The sequence below is a fragment of the Metopolophium dirhodum genome, chromosome 1 (genome assembly GCF_019925205.1).
Source record: "Metopolophium dirhodum isolate CAU chromosome 1, ASM1992520v1, whole genome shotgun sequence".
NCBI classification, from domain to species: Eukaryota; Metazoa; Arthropoda; class Insecta; order Hemiptera; family Aphididae; genus Metopolophium; species Metopolophium dirhodum.
This window is the reverse complement of record NC_083560.1, coordinates 127394719-127411434: the sequence shown is the minus strand read 5'-3', so window position 1 is coordinate 127411434 and position 16716 is coordinate 127394719. Positions and strand designations below refer to the sequence as shown.

Here is a 16716-nt window from a genome sequence, read left to right as displayed (position 1 = left end):
TAACATTTATTGTAATTAATGAGTATCTAATCATAAACAATTTACTAATCATATATTATTGTATTAAATAAAAAAAAAATTATTAAAGAAAATTTTATGTTATATAAAATGAAAATTATTATACTATGAAAAATGAAAATTACTATATTATATAAATGAAACAGTTATATTATATAAGATGAAAAATATATATTGTTATGTAATGAAAATTTAATATGTAAAAAAAAAAAAAAGAAAATATGTAAAATGGAAACCATTATGTTATGAAAAGAAATTATGTACATTGTCGTTATGACAATAATTAATAATTTATGTATAATATTATTGTAAACTTATGAACTATGTAATTATGTATGTTGTCCATTGTTTTATGTAAACTTTCTTTCATGTACACATTTAAAGATTTTTATAGTTCTACAAATTGTAGCCCTACAAAAACCTTTGAAAGGGCGATGAGCATTGGCTCAACTAGGGGGGGTGCACAGGGGACTTGTGCACCCCTAAGTTTGAAATGTGCACCCCCCAAAAAAAAATTGATAATATCTAATGTTTGTACAAATACTATACAAATAATTAATATTATAAGTTATAACTTTTTTTTTTTTTTGTTCCACGTTAAGTCGTTAATCACTACATGGGAGCCGGAACTGTAAGTGTAAGTTATAATGGATCTAATAAACGTAGTTATTCGTGGAACAATAATCCCGAACCTACTCGTTTCGCCGCCAAGCGTTCTCGCCGCCACCCGACTCGCCGGGTATAATCATAATTATAGTATTTATTATATTATATAATAAGCTTATCAGATTCTGTCGATTCTGATAATTTATTATTATCGTTAATTTGTTGGTAATATCTTAAGCTGGGTCGCTGGGAGCTATTTATAGCCAGACTTTCCCACTTCCAGTCATTCAACGTTGTTGTTGTTGTTAGCGAAGACAAAATGACTTAGAACATTGGTACACTCATTGCCAGTTGAAACTTGTCGCAGTGTCACACGGTGTTTTCATGTTTTGGCTTTTGCGCGCAATTACATACAGCATACGCGGTTTTATTTTATTTATGAATACGACCGCATCTACTTGGTACATTGTTCCTTATGTTAAAATAATTCTTTTAAGTGTTGTAATAGAAATTTATTGCTAAATTGTGTGCATGCATTTTTTTATGGTTTTTGAAATTAAAATTTCACGTTTACCTACGTTTAAAATTATCTGCATTCTATATTTCTATAAAAATATTATTTGAAACAATAATTAGTAGGTAATAAGTAATAAGATATAAAAATGTTTAGTATATTTAAAAAACAAAAAAAAACTGAAGAACGAGTTGACGATCCAGGTGTTGTTCAAGTTTCAAGCGCTTCTACTTGTTCAAATCAGCCTGATCTAAAAAGTCCACAGTGTAATAAAAATACTGATGGCCTTAATTATTTGGCCGATTTGGGTGATCGAGAGAGTGGACCACGACGTCCTGATTTAGCAGTAAGTAATCTGTGTTTCTGTACTATAAATAGTAAATTATTTTATAATTCTCTATTTTAAGCTTAAGCAAATTTTTCTTGGGATTAATACTTGAGTAGGTATTTAGTATTCTTTTGCTATCATTTTGATTGAATGAAATTTCTATAATTAATACTTAATTAATTTTATAATAATAATTAAATGTAAAATAATTAAATAATTTGTACACTTTACTCATTAGGCTTACAAAAAAACTAAATTCGGAGAAAAGTTTAGATCATTTCGTAGTCAGTGGTATACAGAATGTGATTGGTTAGAGTATAGTGTTGCACGTAATGCTGCATTCTGTTTTGTTTGTCGTATTTTTGGACCAGAGAATACTGAAGATGCATGGACTAGGACTGGCTTCAACAATTGGCAAAAAGTAAGTACTCATAGGTACCTTTATATATAAATTGTATACTAGTAATTAGTATACTACCATTGACTATTACTACTTCTTAAAATACTTATTTAAGGGCTTAAGGCTACCTACCTAGTACCTATTGGAACTAATACATTTGAGTACATATATAGTGAGTTTTGAGTACCGAATACTTAGGTACTTATTACCTATGTATAGAACCTATAATCTATATATTTAAAATCTGTATACTAAAACCTATTTTTGTGCAATTTGTACAACAACAGCACACAATTTATTAAAAATTCCTTTTAATTACCGATAGTGGAAGACATTAATTTTAAGTTTAATTTTGCATATTTTGTATTTGTGTATAATGTGATTAAATATTATTATTTCAAATAACATCAAAATAATGCTTTTAATAATTCCAAAAACAACACTTAAAATATTTTGATATACCTATTATGTCTACCTATTTATGTCAGTTTATAGTGAAACTTAAAAGTCATTTAGCTACTATCAACCATAAAACAAATGAATCGAAGATGATGGCATATAAGTCTAGTGAAAAAACTGGATCATTTGTTACTCAATTGTCTAGTTTTCATGAAGAAGAAGTCGCAAGAAATCGCAAGTATATGTCGAGTTTAATTGAAATAATTTTGTATATTTCAAAACAAGGCATTGCAGTAAGAGGACATAATGAAGGAACTGATTCAATAAATCAAGGTAAATAATAGGTGTCTGAAAATATTTAGTACTTGAACTTAGTTTAATAAACATTATTTTAAACATATAATATAGGTAATTTTAAAGAATTATGCAATGTAGTTTTTTCAAAGTTTATGCCAGAATTTCAAAGCTTTTATCAAAAAAAAATAAACTTGACCAGCTGGAAAATTCAAGAAGAACTTATTAAAATTAGTGCTGACTTGGTAACAGAAACTATTGTTGGACAAATTCTTGACACTGGACATTTTGCTCTAATGGTTGATGAGGCTAGGTCTCATAAACAAGAACAATTGTCTGTATGTGTGCGTTATGCAGTTGGCCTCGACATTTATGAAAGATTTTTACAATTTGTTGATGTTTCTTGTGGCCAGAATGCCAATCAAATTGTTTCTGCTATTTACAGTAGTTTTAAAAATTGTAATTTAAACATGGACACACTAAATATTGTGGCACAATCGTATGATGGTGCCAGTGTGATGTCCGGCCATATCGGAGGTGTCCAAGCCAAAATTAAAGAAGATTATCCTTATGCAATATATACACATTGTATGGCTCACAGGTTGAACTTAGTTGTTGTGGACTTGTGTAAAGAAATTAAGGTAATTGTTTAAGTTTAAGTATATTATTAATTTATTTTAACTAAAATATAATTTAGGTATTTGAAGTTTTTAATTTGTATAATATTACAACCTATTTTTTGTAGAATGCTCGTTGTGTTTTTAATACGTTAGAAATGGTATACGTTCATTTTGCTCGTCCATCTAATAATACGAAACTCATTAAAATTCAATTGGATCTAGGATTAAAAAAAGGAAGTATCCTCAGAGTATGCGACACTCGATGGGTGTGCCGATTCAAAAATTGTGAAGCAATGATAAGTAATTACACTGCTATATTAGAATATTTAAGTAACGAGATTGAAGAGCAATCTGATAAAGATATTGTCGAAGCAATAGGTATTAAATATTTTAAATTTTCAGTATTCATTATAGAAATTATAAAAATTTTGTTTTTTTTAGATAGGTATAACATAATAAAAGTTTAGACAATGTGCATTTTCATTATATGGGTACAATATTTGTTTGTATTAATATTTAACTATACTTTTAATTTCAGGTATTCTTAGTGAATTACAGAAGTGTACATTTTTTATTGGGGTTGTTTTATTAAAAGATGTTCTTAGTATTATTAACATACTAAGTACCACATTACAATCAAAAACTGGCACTCTGGGTAAAGCTAAAAATATTATAAATGGTGTAATACTATCATTTGAAAAATTACGTTGTGATGAAGAATTTCTTATATTTTGGCAAAAAATTGAATCATTGGCAGCACAAAATGATATTACGCTTGATATACCTGACATAAGTATAATACAATTAACTATTCAAATTTATTTTATCTAAAACTAAACTAATTTGTTTTTAATTACCTACCAGGAAAACGCAAAAGAACACAACCAAAATATTTGAACAGTTTTCATGTGGATACTATCACTGGGGAAGAAAATAATATTAACTCCTTAACAGTTGAAGATTATTGGAAAAAAAATCTTTATTTCCCAATAATTGATGGTATCATTATCAATTTAAAAAAAAGATTTTCTGTGGAAAGTTTATCAATGGCATCATCTATTGATTGTTTTTTGAATCTTGATTTCAATGGAAGTTCTTTATTTATAAATCATTATAAGGTGAGTCACCAAGAACTAATACAATTTGAAATAAATATTTAAAAAAAATATTATATCTTACTATATTAATTGAACTGTTATTTTTAGGATGTTATGAATGTTTCAGTAGATATGCTCAAAGCTGAAATGATGGTCTTTAAAAATTTCTTACCTACAAATTTCAGTTTTGATGATGTTAAAAAAACATACAAAAAGTAACATATCCTAATTTGTACAAACTTATTCAGGTAGGTATCACCATTCCGATAAGTTCTGCTACCTGTGAGCGCAGTTTCTCCAGTATGCGCCGAATTAAAAATTGGCTACGAACGAGTATGCTACAGCAAAGATTTAGCAACTTATCAATTTTAAATATTGAGAGGGACATCACAAATAATTTAAAAACTGAACAAATTTTGAACAAATTTGATTTGCATTCGAGAAAAATAATGTTAAAATAGGTAGATAGGTAGTTCTGTTCATTTAATTTTGTTAAATAAATTATATTATGAATATTAAAACAAAGTATTTATATTGAAATTAGAAGTTATTTTTTTCATAAGTGTAATGTGAAGAGTAATTGAATTAGTAGCTTGGGGGTGTGGGGGCTTTGCCCCCACGGGTCAGTGAGCTCTTCACTATTTGTGCACCCCCAAAATAATTGGTCTAGTTGCGCCTATGGCGATGAGGTGTAACGAGCTGTGATTATGTATATAATAATAATAATGATATATTCAATAATAGACATAAATGCTGCAGGGAGCACGTAACCCCGGGCGGCATACATCGATAAAACTAATAGTAGTAATATCAGTAATCCCGGAAAGCCTAATAGTAATAACATCAACGGTACCGCACAACACGTGATAAGTATATGCACGCATTATCCATATTCTAGGAAAAACGAATAATATAATAAGCGTAAAAGATCATGACTTTGTACAAAATATATACTCCTAAAATAACATAATTATACGAATGACGTCTAAAGGTGACCTCAGGAGTACGCAGAGATATACCGTTTTTATACTAAAATGCCATAGGAGGGAGCTATTAGGAATAACCGACGAGGTACGTCGATGGACAAGTGTCCATCAGACGAGCACCAGCAGAGAAACCACCAAGTCAATTATTAAGTCACATCTCGTTTACCAAGTTATTAGTTAATTATTTTGGACTTAGAATATTTACGTTTAAATTACAAATAAATATACATAACTCATACAGTCAACTTGTTATTTATTTCAAAATACTTCCATTATTGAGCTGAAGTAGTTGGTTCGTTACAGAACTAAAGTAAGATTATATGTTTTTAATTATTATTTAAAAAAAACCATCTTCTTATAATAATAATATTATTAGAATATGACATTACTCTATTTAAATTCATTGTTTAGTATTAGTGGTATAGAACCTATGGAACCCTCATTGTTAACGTTGTCAAACAAATCAAATTTGTCTCAATCGGAGTAATTATATTTTATTTTAATTTAATATTATTTTTTAAATTCATAAATTAAAATGTCATTATTTATTTTAGTGATTTAAGTGTATTATCGCATGTATTAAATGTAAAACAAATTGATGATAATGAAAATAGTTCATCGGAATATATTGATTCGAAAAAGTAAATTTTCAATAGTTTCAATTTTTTATTTTGTTTATAACATTGTATATTTTGGAATTTTAGTTGTTTATCTGGACGTCGTATTGTTGATATTTTGTTTTTTATACAACAAATACAAGTTCGTCACAGTGGAGGAATGGACTGCAGTTTTATTTATATGCAGTTCCAATCAGTAAAAATTTATGGATTTCATTCTGTTTTTAATTTTAAGTGCAAAATGTGTGGTATAACGTCCAAAATATACTCTGCCGAAAATGCTCAACAACAATGTGTACCAATTAATAAGGCAATAAATAATAATCAGTGGTTGTCAAGCTATAGGTAAAATACAACATTTCAATTAATTGAAATAAAGTATAACATATACCTAAATAATGTGCCTACATATTATATTGACAGGGATCGGTCATACCCAAATGGCCAAGTTTGCTGCATTTTTAGAAATGCCTTCACTTTCTTGTACCGGTTTTGTTAAACTACAGAGTGTAGTTGCCAATTCAATACATGAATCGGCGTGGGAAGAAATAAGGAAAGCTGGCGAAGAAGAAAAACGAATTGCATTAGAATGTGGAAGTATAGATTCTGATGGCATTCCCATGTGCACAGTAGTCGCTGACGGACAGTGGTCGAAGCGTAGCTACAAGACAAAATATGATGCGTTATCTGGAGCGGTGAGACGAATTTTATATGACATTTTAGATTCTAAGTGGTTTTTTTTAGGAGACGAAGCCCCTAGCCCCAATAATTAATAATGATAAATAAGTGCAAATTCCTAGAGTTTAATTGAATATTTTTGGGCTTTTTATTAATTAATTAAATTCATATATTATGAATTAGGTCGCAATAATTGGTTTAAAAACACAGAAAATACTGTTTATTGGTATAAAAAATAAGTACTGTATAATTTGCCAAATATCAGCAACTAAAAATGAAATTGCACCCAAGCATGAATGCTGTATGAATTGGACTAAATCATCAACGAGTATGGAAGCAGATGGAGTTGTCGAAAGTTTTATGAATAGTATTACAATGCATGGACTAAAATACAATCGACTAATTGGTAATTTTTATATTGGTATTAGACTTTAAATCCTATTATAATCTGTATATAATATACTTTATAGTATACTTTTCCAGATTCATTTTTAACTATTTTATATATATATATATAAATATGCCTATTACCCCCTAAAACCTCTGTAAAATATAAATAGACAAATAGGTACTTATAATATTATAGGTGATGGTGACAGCAGTGTAACAAAACGACTCAATGATATTTTACCTTATGGTCCACATTTTTTCATTAAAAAGATTGAATGTCGTAATCATCTTTTAAGAAATTATTGCAGTAAAATATCCATGTTAGCTAAAAACACTAAATACCCATTACGAGTGAGAAAATTTGTTTTGATAAATATCCTTAGATTTCGTGGAGATGTTACAAAATCAGCTAAACATTGGAGAAATAATAATGGCTTAACAATGGCACAAAAAATTAAAGGTTGTTTTTCATATTATTAATTAGTAAAAATGTTCTAACATTTTTTAGAAAACGATATAAATTTCTCTCTTAGTGTGATTATCTATTTAAAATATATTATAATTATAATTCATAATAATTTAATTAATTTAACATTTTATAGGCCTTCGAAAAGATTTAGACAATTGTCTATATCACCGATTAGGGCACCATTCAAATTGTGCGGCTTACTTTTGTACTGGGTCAAAATCGAATTCTGCAATAAATTTAATCCCAGAAGCCGAAAACGGTGGTATATTGAGAGAAATGAAAAATTGCATTTCCAGATTAGTACAAAATGCAGAGAGCCTAATTGAAAACAAAACAAATAATATATGCGAGCAATTCAATGCAATTATAAATAAGCATGTGGCGGGAAAAAGGTTAAACTTTTCAGGTCGTAGAAGTTATAACACGAGAGTTGAAGCAGCGGTGATTTCATTCAATTCGAACCAGTTTTTACGAAAAATACATAAGAAAATGGCAAATAATAATATTCCAGGTTTGTTTGTTCACTAGTATATTTGATAAATACATAATGTTTAGGCAGACTTGGATAGTATTCCGAATTTTTAACTACTTTTTAGTTTTTACAAATATTTTAATACAGTATTTTTTGAATAGGTAGGTACCTATTATTTTAACGTTCAGTCAATTTTATAAACTATTTCATTATTATTCCGTATAAATTGCATTTAGGTATACTTGGAATACTTTTTTTTAAGTATTCCAAATACTTAGGGAATCCGCAATACTATCATCATAAAGTATTCGAATATATATTTTGAATACTTTTTTTTTAATTATCCGGAATATGTATTGGACATACATTTAAACAGTATCTTATCCAAGTCTGTGTGAGGGTGCCTACTACTTGTGCATTTTTCTTATATTATACTTTATACTAATCGTTAGATTACGAAAATGATAGGCTGTTTCCACTCAGAGTTGTTTTTTTATTGTATACAATGATTTATTGTTGAATTAAAATGTTGCTTTTTATCGCAGTGACATATTCTCAATGACAAATTACGAGATACAATTGACACCTACTTCGCATCAGAGCATTTGCCTACTTGCCCACTTTTTTATTATAATTATTTTATAGGGATGTTTGGAAAAAAATTTATGAAAAATATTGATCGGATTCGAAAAAACACGAAAAATAAAAGACAATTATTTCCGGATGAGCGGAGGTACCAAAAGCCGCGTTCATATGGACCAGATGCCGATTATGGTTTAGCTGAACCTCTCATAGAAATTTTGACAGCAGAAGAATTGGAAACCAAAAAATTAATGTTTCTGACATCATTGAATGATGTCAATTTTGAACAAGTTGAAATCGATACCCGAGATCAAAGTAACAATGAAAAATGGTTTTATGAAAGAAAAATAAGACTTACAGCATCGCGCTTTGGACAAATTTGTAAAATGCGTGCCAACACATCATGCAAAAATACAGTGTATAACATACTTTACGCCCCAAGTGCTCAGTCAAAATCGCTAAAATACGGACGAGAAGTAGAAGACATCGCACGTAAAAAAGCGGAATTAATTATAAAAAAAAAATTGAAATTTGTGGTTTGATCATTGATCCTAATGATCCATATTTAGCAGCGAGTCCTGGTAAATCATTTTTTTTATTGCCATGCATTTTGATAAAAATAATAGGTATATCCTTTATTTTTTTTAATATTTTAACCAAAAATTTTTTTTTTATAGATGGTTTAATTGAAAACGATGCTGTAGTTGAAATCAAATGCCCATATGTTGCTAAAGATACTACTAGTGCTATAGAAGCGGTCAACAATAATCTTGTAAGTTATTTGTACGTTCCAATGATGAATGAAATATTATTTAATAATAATTAGAAATATATATATATAATATATAATATGTAATATGCATTTTTAGTTACAATACTGCAGTCTTGTGAATAATAAAATAAAATTAAAAACCGAACATGCATATTACTACCAAATTATGGGGCAGTTACATATCAGTCGTCGAAAATTGTGTTATTTTGTTGTGCACACAAATAATTGGACAAACATCGAAACAATTCTTTATAATTCTACATTTTGGGAATCTAAAATGGTTCATAAACTTAAATCGTAAGTAAAGTATAAATGTATAGTTAATAATTACAATTCAGACTTATACTATAATACTGTAACATAAAATATTTTTAATGTTATTTGTTTTAGATTTTATTTACAATGTTTACTATCGGAAATAGTACAACCACTTTACCCAACTAGAATGCTAAAAAGTGATATACGAGAACGAGAGAAAGCCAAGTAAAATAACTAGTAGTGTTGTACCTACATAAAGTTTTATAAATAAAAATAAGAAATACCTATAACTTTATTAGTTATTACTGGCATTATAAACTGTATCTAATTATATTTCCATGACCAATTTATTTCCTTTCAAAAAATTTTTTTCTTATTGTATTGGTATCGGTATGCATATTAAAGTAAACAAGAGTTTTATTTATTAATTACAAACTAATAAATATATAATTGAATACATGCGTACCTAATTCATAATATCTTTGTCATTACTTATTAGTATTACTTATTACTTATTAGTAAATCGTAGGTTTCAAATTATTGTAAGATAGGTAGAAAAGTAGGACCTTATAAATAATAGATGACTGATGTGTGAAAAATGTTTAATGTTTAGAAATACGCAAAAAATGTAATTTATAAAATATACATATGTGGTAGTAGTATAACGTAAAATAATATATTCAATTAATTAACCTACTAAAAAATAATATTTAGATATTTCGGTAATATTCGTTTATGTTACAGTTATAAACTAGATATTATTTACTGTGTTAAATATATTTTTTATTAAGTAAGTATTTAATAAAGCAATAAATACAAGCCGAATAGGTACGCGCGAATATCAAAAATATTACGGCAGCAATGTGGCATAATTGTACGACGTGTGTGCATTGTATTTACTCGATCCGTTATAGACGAAGGTTGAGAAAATAATAGACATCGCTCCCGAATGAGCACAATTGTCGGCCGGCAGCCGACAATGTGTAGTGGGCGCGGCTTAAACGTCGCGTGCTTGCGGATCACGAAAACACCTAACAGCGCATTCTCTTGGTCATTGCTCGGTTTCGTTTGCCTGTGTAGCGTCCTCTTAATACGTATATTATAGGTGTGAACTTGGAAATAAAATAATTAAATGTGATGATAACTTGTGCGTTCGTAATGCTGAGTTGACGACCCGCACTTTGTACGCGGTCTGTATCAGGCTTGACTGGATGGTTTATTTGTGTTTTAACGGATTCCAACGTATGAATACTAATACGTTGGGAGCATATTAGTGTTAATTATCCCTGATTAATACTGTATTACTCATATTACTTCGATCATACGTGGTTTTAATTTCTTTTAACTTGCTTTTACTTCGTTTAACAGCGATCGTGACATTTGTTCTTACGTGTTTGGCCACTGCTAGATCGCGTGACCTATTATGAAAAGCCACTTGTTTTGACCCGTTACAGTATATTGTATTATAGCCGTATAGGTATAAGCATTTAGAATGAACTAATACTAATAATAAATAATAAACACAATTTAATATTTATATTATTATTTACGAATATACGAGGGAATATAAGTAAAAATAATAGATAACAAAGAAGAATACAACCCACTGCACGTCCATAGCGCAGCGCGCGCCCGCCGACCAGCGAACGAACGGAACACAGTTGAATAGTTGATACTTGGCAGTTCATGAAAATAACACTACGATCGCTTCGGTTGCAAGATTTCCCTCTCTAAGGAAACTTCGTTTTAAAACACGACCGCACCACTACCGCCCGCCCATCATGTCGCCACCAGTCCATACTATCTTAGTTCATGGTTTTAACCGTCTCGGAGGGTTGCCAGGGATTGTAGGATTAGCAAGATATCTGACAAGAGGATTGGGATGAATTTAAATGTGAAAATGGAAGCGTTTATAATATGCTTTAGCTTCTTCTGAAACTGAAGGCATTTTAAGGTCTAAATGAAAAGTGTAGTTAGAGACATAGAAAGGTTAGGTTATTAGGCATTTAATAATTTGCAAAGAGCGATGTTGTGAAAACTATTTTTTTTTAATAGTTTTTAATATAACAATGAATATTTATTTACTACGGGGAAATTTGCCAAAAAATATATAAGTAATAAGAGATAATACTTTTAACAGAAGGACGAGATTATTCTCATCAGGCATAAAGCGACCAAAAATGAAATTTTCGTCGAGTGCTGCTGACAATAATAAATTATGGGTTAGCCGAGCCATTGCTTGATGTAATAGAAGACGAAGAACTAATAATAAAAAAAGAAATATTTCTCGAAAAATTTTATAAAGTAGACAAAGACCAACTAGAATATTTGACGAGAACAAAACCACAGTTAAAAATGGTTTAGTGAGCGAAAGAAAAGACTTACAGCTTTAAAATTTGGCGATGTGTGCAGAATAAGAATAAACACAATCTATGGATAGGATTAAAGAACTTATCACTAGAAAATTTAGTGATACGTTTTTAATGTTATAATATAAACTACTTACAAAATACAGATATTTCAAAGACATTTTATCAATTATTTTTCAGAAAATAAAAGGATATTTGAACAATTTAGTGCATAAAATGTATTAATATTAATATATTTATGCATTTTTTTTTTTTTTTAACAGTAACACAAAATGTGTGGTTCGGGTACAAGGAGAGCTATCAGACCCTTTTGAAGTTGGTAAAAGACTAAGACAGGGTGATGCACTATCACCTGTATTATTTAACTTAGCGTTAGAAAGTGTGTTAAGGAGAATGCCACGACGACAGATAATGGAATTAAATGAGAACCATACCCTACTAGCATATGCGGATGATATAATAATTTTAGGTGATACGAAGCAAGATACCGTAAACAGTATGTCAGATCTAATGAAAGTATGCAAACATATAGGGCTGTCTATAAACCAGGAGAAGACCAAATATATGTTTATGACAAGAGAAGCACAAGATAATGAAGATGATTCAGACTTGGAAGTCGATGGGATATCATTTCAACAAGTACATGACTTCAAATATCTCGGAGTCAACATACATAATAGAAACTGTATGCATAATGAAATAAAACTCCGTTTAAAAGCTGGGAATGGATGTTACTTTGCTATGTCACATCTGTTTAAGTCAAAATTATTATCTAGGAAAAATAAAGTGAAGCTATATACCAGGGCTTGAAATCGATTTTAAATATCGATAAAAATCGTTAAAAATTTTTTAAAAAATCAAAAGTAATATCGAAATCATTAATGCTGGTTAATGATTTCCAAAATTTATATTAAATTTGAAAAAAGTTGAAATCGATAATTTATATCAATATCGAAATCATATCATAATAATATCGATTTTAAAGAAATTACAAAAAACATTTAATTTAAAATTAAAAAGTATACAGGCATACAGCCATCAGGTCTATTTATATTTTATATTGTTAATAGGCACACGCATTGATATATTGGGTTATAAGTTATAGCATTGACTATTATATACTTACATAATGACCATATTGCGTATTATGCACAATAGTAATAACTAATTACTAGTAATAATTAATAACTTGTGTCTAATATTTTGTTTTCTTGAAAGTTAAAATAGAATCTTTACAATATAGTGTACCTACATATTATAGGATAAAAGGAATCAGCGTTCGACAGGCGATAGTTGTTGTTATTGCAAGTTTTATTTCCATACACACATTTAACTTATTATTAAGTAAAATGCTTGGAAAAATAATTTGTCCATTATCGTACATTATTTATTCCGTATATAGATATTTTGTATTATGGAGGTAAGATAATAATATCTTAGTGCGTGGCGCGTATGTTGTTAAGTTTAAACCAATAACCTAAAATACTAAAATAGTTTTAATAATTTAATTTGCTACGCGTCGTCAATCTCAATCATTACATTTTGTCGATTTGACAGTTCAGTTTGCTGAAGCTTGCCGTGTATGCCGCTCATGCCCGGTTATTAGTTATCACGTTGTAAAATTGTCATATTATATAATTTTAAATGGGTAGACCTCAAACTAATCCCGTGAAAAAATTATTTTTTTCTTATAATATTGACAAAAATGAGTCCGTATGTAAGATTGAAGGTAAAATTGAAAAAGCATAACAATCTATTGGGTAATATCTTTAATTTTGGTGGCTCTTAAGTGTTTTGTTATTAAAAAAGTCTAAACACTAGGTAAACGTTAGATCTTGGGCATTATTATTTAAATTTTAAATGGTTGCGACCAGTCCCGTATTAACAAATATTGCCGCCAGGGGCTAACCTTCATTTTACATTTTTGACCATTTCAATATTTTGCCGCCCCTAAACCTAATTTTTATACTGCCGCCAGGGGCAATTGCTCCTCCGAGCCCTCCCTTAAATACGGGCCTGGTTGCGACAGAAATTTAATTGATAAAGTTAATCAATATCAGAATCTAAAATCTAATCTAAATTTCACATTGATTGAAATGTAAAAGTAATAAAGAATAATCAAAAATGTATAGTTAAAGTTCATAAATTGAAAATATTTCAGTGACATTGAAATAATAATAGTATAAATTTGATATTTAAATTTTAAAATGTAATCTAAAATTGAAAAAAAGAAAATTATATTTAAAATCAAAATCATAATATAATGAAATCGATATATTATTTTTAAATCAAAATAAAAAAATACTAAAATTGATATATTATTTTTAAATTGAAATCGAAAAAAACTAAAATCGATAAATTATTTTTAAATTTAAATCAAAAAGAACTAAAATCGATAAGCAAAATTGAAATTAAAATCAAAAAATTTTATTTCGATTTCAAGCCCTGCTATATACTACGTACCTCAGACCAGTTGTGACTTATGCATGCTGTACTTGGGCTACAACAGCAGGAGATGAGAATAAACTTAAGATATTTGAAAGGAAGGTGTTAAGAAAAATCTATGGTCCCGTATATAATCCTGATACCCAAGTGTGGGAGAGAAGGTCAAACGAACAAATACAACAATTATATGGAAAAGGAAATATAGTACAATTTGCAAAAGGCACTAGAATGGAGTGGGCTGGTCACGTTTGGAGAGCGGATAATAGTATTGTCAAGAAGGTAATTGTAAACAACTTAAACAGGAAAAGACCTCGCGGCAGACCGAAGCAGCGTTGGATAGATGCAGTCAAAAGAGATATCCAGGAGTTAAGACCAGATTGGCATGGAGACCTAATGCATGCATATAATAGAGAAGAGTGGAAGAATTTGATATTGGCAGCAAAGGGCCTAAATGGCCTATAATGCTATAAAAAAAAAAAAAATATTTATGCATTTTTAAGATATTTTAGTGCCCTTAGAGTAGGTTATTAATACATACAAATCCGCGCTCTAGTTATAAGTATTTAAAACTTCAACAAATTAATGTGGAAAGACTACAAATAATATTATGCTCATTTAATTCAAAATGTATGTTTAATTCAAAAGGTTAAAAAACCTAAAATGGCTTATGGTAAAAAATATTGTTTTGTAACAAGTTAATATTATGTAAATACATTTTTTTCAAAAACATTTATTTTCTGAAAGAACGAGTGTTTTAGTTAATTGGAAAACCCTGTATATTTGTTACTTATTAAAATAGTTTATATTATATATAGTATACGTATTAGAACTAAGAAAAACAATTGCAGAAATTAAAAATAAATCGTCAACGTAGACTCGCTTTGAATCCATCTAGAATATAATATTTGAAATTCCAGATGGTTGTAAAGTGAGTCTACGTTGACGATTTTTAAAATAATTATTCAGTTGATTTTAAAGAACAAGATCATTATTCCAGTACTGTATTTTTGTGGATAAAATTACACATTAGCACCAGGCGCCTTAATACTAAACTGACCGTTTAAAAGTTCAAGCCATTTAATCTGAAATATACGTTTATAATTTTCCATTAATGGTCCATTGATCACACGTTTTGTATTAAAAATATTAAAATCTTATGTACATTTCGGACGAGAACTAATAATAAAATGCTTATATATTGTTAGGTATTACTAACCACTGTGTGACGGGGAGTATAAGACCATTCCCTCCGAGGTTTTTACACCTTTAGCCATATGTCGCGAGGGCGGCTCCTTCACGCCTTTTTACGACGCGGTCACATCCCTCCGACGGGTTTCGTCAGGGCGCCCATATTGTTGGGTATATAATTTTTAATATACAGTGTTTTTAGTCAACCAAACTTAGATTTTCCATAGCCGACCCGAGATACTTTCACCCACTCCCGAGATGTCCAAAAATATAATCAAATTCATAAATTAAACTGAACGCGTCATCTCATTTAAAATGTACAAATATAATAGTAATAAGTACTTTATGTAATTTAAAAATTGTAGCGCAGGCTAATAACCTTGCAGTTGATGCCGGTAAAAATTAATAAAAAAAAAAAAAACAAATTTAATTTAAGTTGTTAATACTTTATTTAAAATTTTTAAATGTTTATAATATTGTGAAAATGTTGACAAAAACAAAACAAACAATTATTATTGTAAATAAAAAGTATTTTTTTATATGAATAAAATTATAAAATATTTTTAAAAAATATTCTAAATAGTTATACAGAAAACTTTTGGGAAAAGTATTTTAATGTTCTCTGAATTCTTAGAAGGTATTCTAATACTTAATACTTAATTCGAAATACTACTCAATACTAGCTGAAACATTAAGGTCAGTATATTTGCGTAACATAATATTATTAAAAACCTTATAAATAACTTATTATAACTTATAATTAATTTTAGTTAACATCTGTTATTTTTATTAATCTTAATACATTTATTTTGAATATTACAAATTTGAAAAGTTAACTTAAGTATAACTCAATTATTTTATATATTTAAAGGTATTATCCAAGTTGTTAAGTCCATCTTGCTTGGCTTCAACCCACTTAGAACCTCCAGAGGGCATGTACTGGCTCATCTGTATAGGTTGTTACCTGTAAAGTTTCTGTTGTGATTATCATAGTTTATAGATGATATTATGTTCTAATCTCAAATGTTATTATGTGATATATTGTATAATGATGTTGTTCTTAATAAAAGTCAGTTCTTATTCTGAAACGCCAGCGTACACATGTCTTAGATGTATCAAGTAATACAAAACATTGGCGAAAAGTGGTGAAAACCACGTGCGTGTGGTGAATAAGTTAAAGTTAAAGTGTTAAGCAGTTACAGATTAAAGTAACA

The 16716-nt window shown here is 29.0% G+C and overlaps 2 protein-coding genes across 2 annotated transcripts; both read left to right on the top strand.

The window, feature by feature from the left end:
• The first annotated feature begins 2714 nt into the window (after positions 1 to 2714).
• Positions 2715 to 3212, top strand: LOC132936550 (zinc finger MYM-type protein 1-like). Its single transcript, XM_061003291.1, has one exon. It carries the CDS (start codon positions 2715 to 2717, stop codon positions 3210 to 3212), a length of 498 nt encoding a protein of 165 aa, XP_060859274.1.
• Positions 3213 to 3334: 122 nt separating this feature from the next.
• Positions 3335 to 4495, top strand: LOC132936542 (uncharacterized). The gene is made up of 4 exons (XM_061003283.1): positions 3335 to 3557; positions 3718 to 3972; positions 4044 to 4297; positions 4385 to 4495. Exons 1-4 carry the CDS (start codon positions 3335 to 3337, stop codon positions 4493 to 4495), a joined length of 843 nt encoding a protein of 280 aa, XP_060859266.1.
• Positions 4496 to 16716: the final 12221 nt, after the last annotated feature.

Bases quoted from the DNA above. Each gene is read 5' to 3' on its own strand.
- LOC132936550 (XM_061003291.1), top strand. From the start codon at position 2,715: ATGCCAGAATTTCAAAGCTTTTATCAAAAAAAAATAAACTTGACCAGC.
- LOC132936542 (XM_061003283.1), top strand. From the start codon at position 3,335: ATGGTATACGTTCATTTTGCTCGTCCATCTAATAATACGAAACTCATT. The intron at 3,973-4,043 runs GTATAATACAAT...ATTACCTACCAG, and splicing joins GCTTGATATACCTGACATAA to GAAAACGCAAAAGAACACAA. The intron at 4,298-4,384 runs GTGAGTCACCAA...TGTTATTTTTAG, and splicing joins TATTTATAAATCATTATAAG to GATGTTATGAATGTTTCAGT.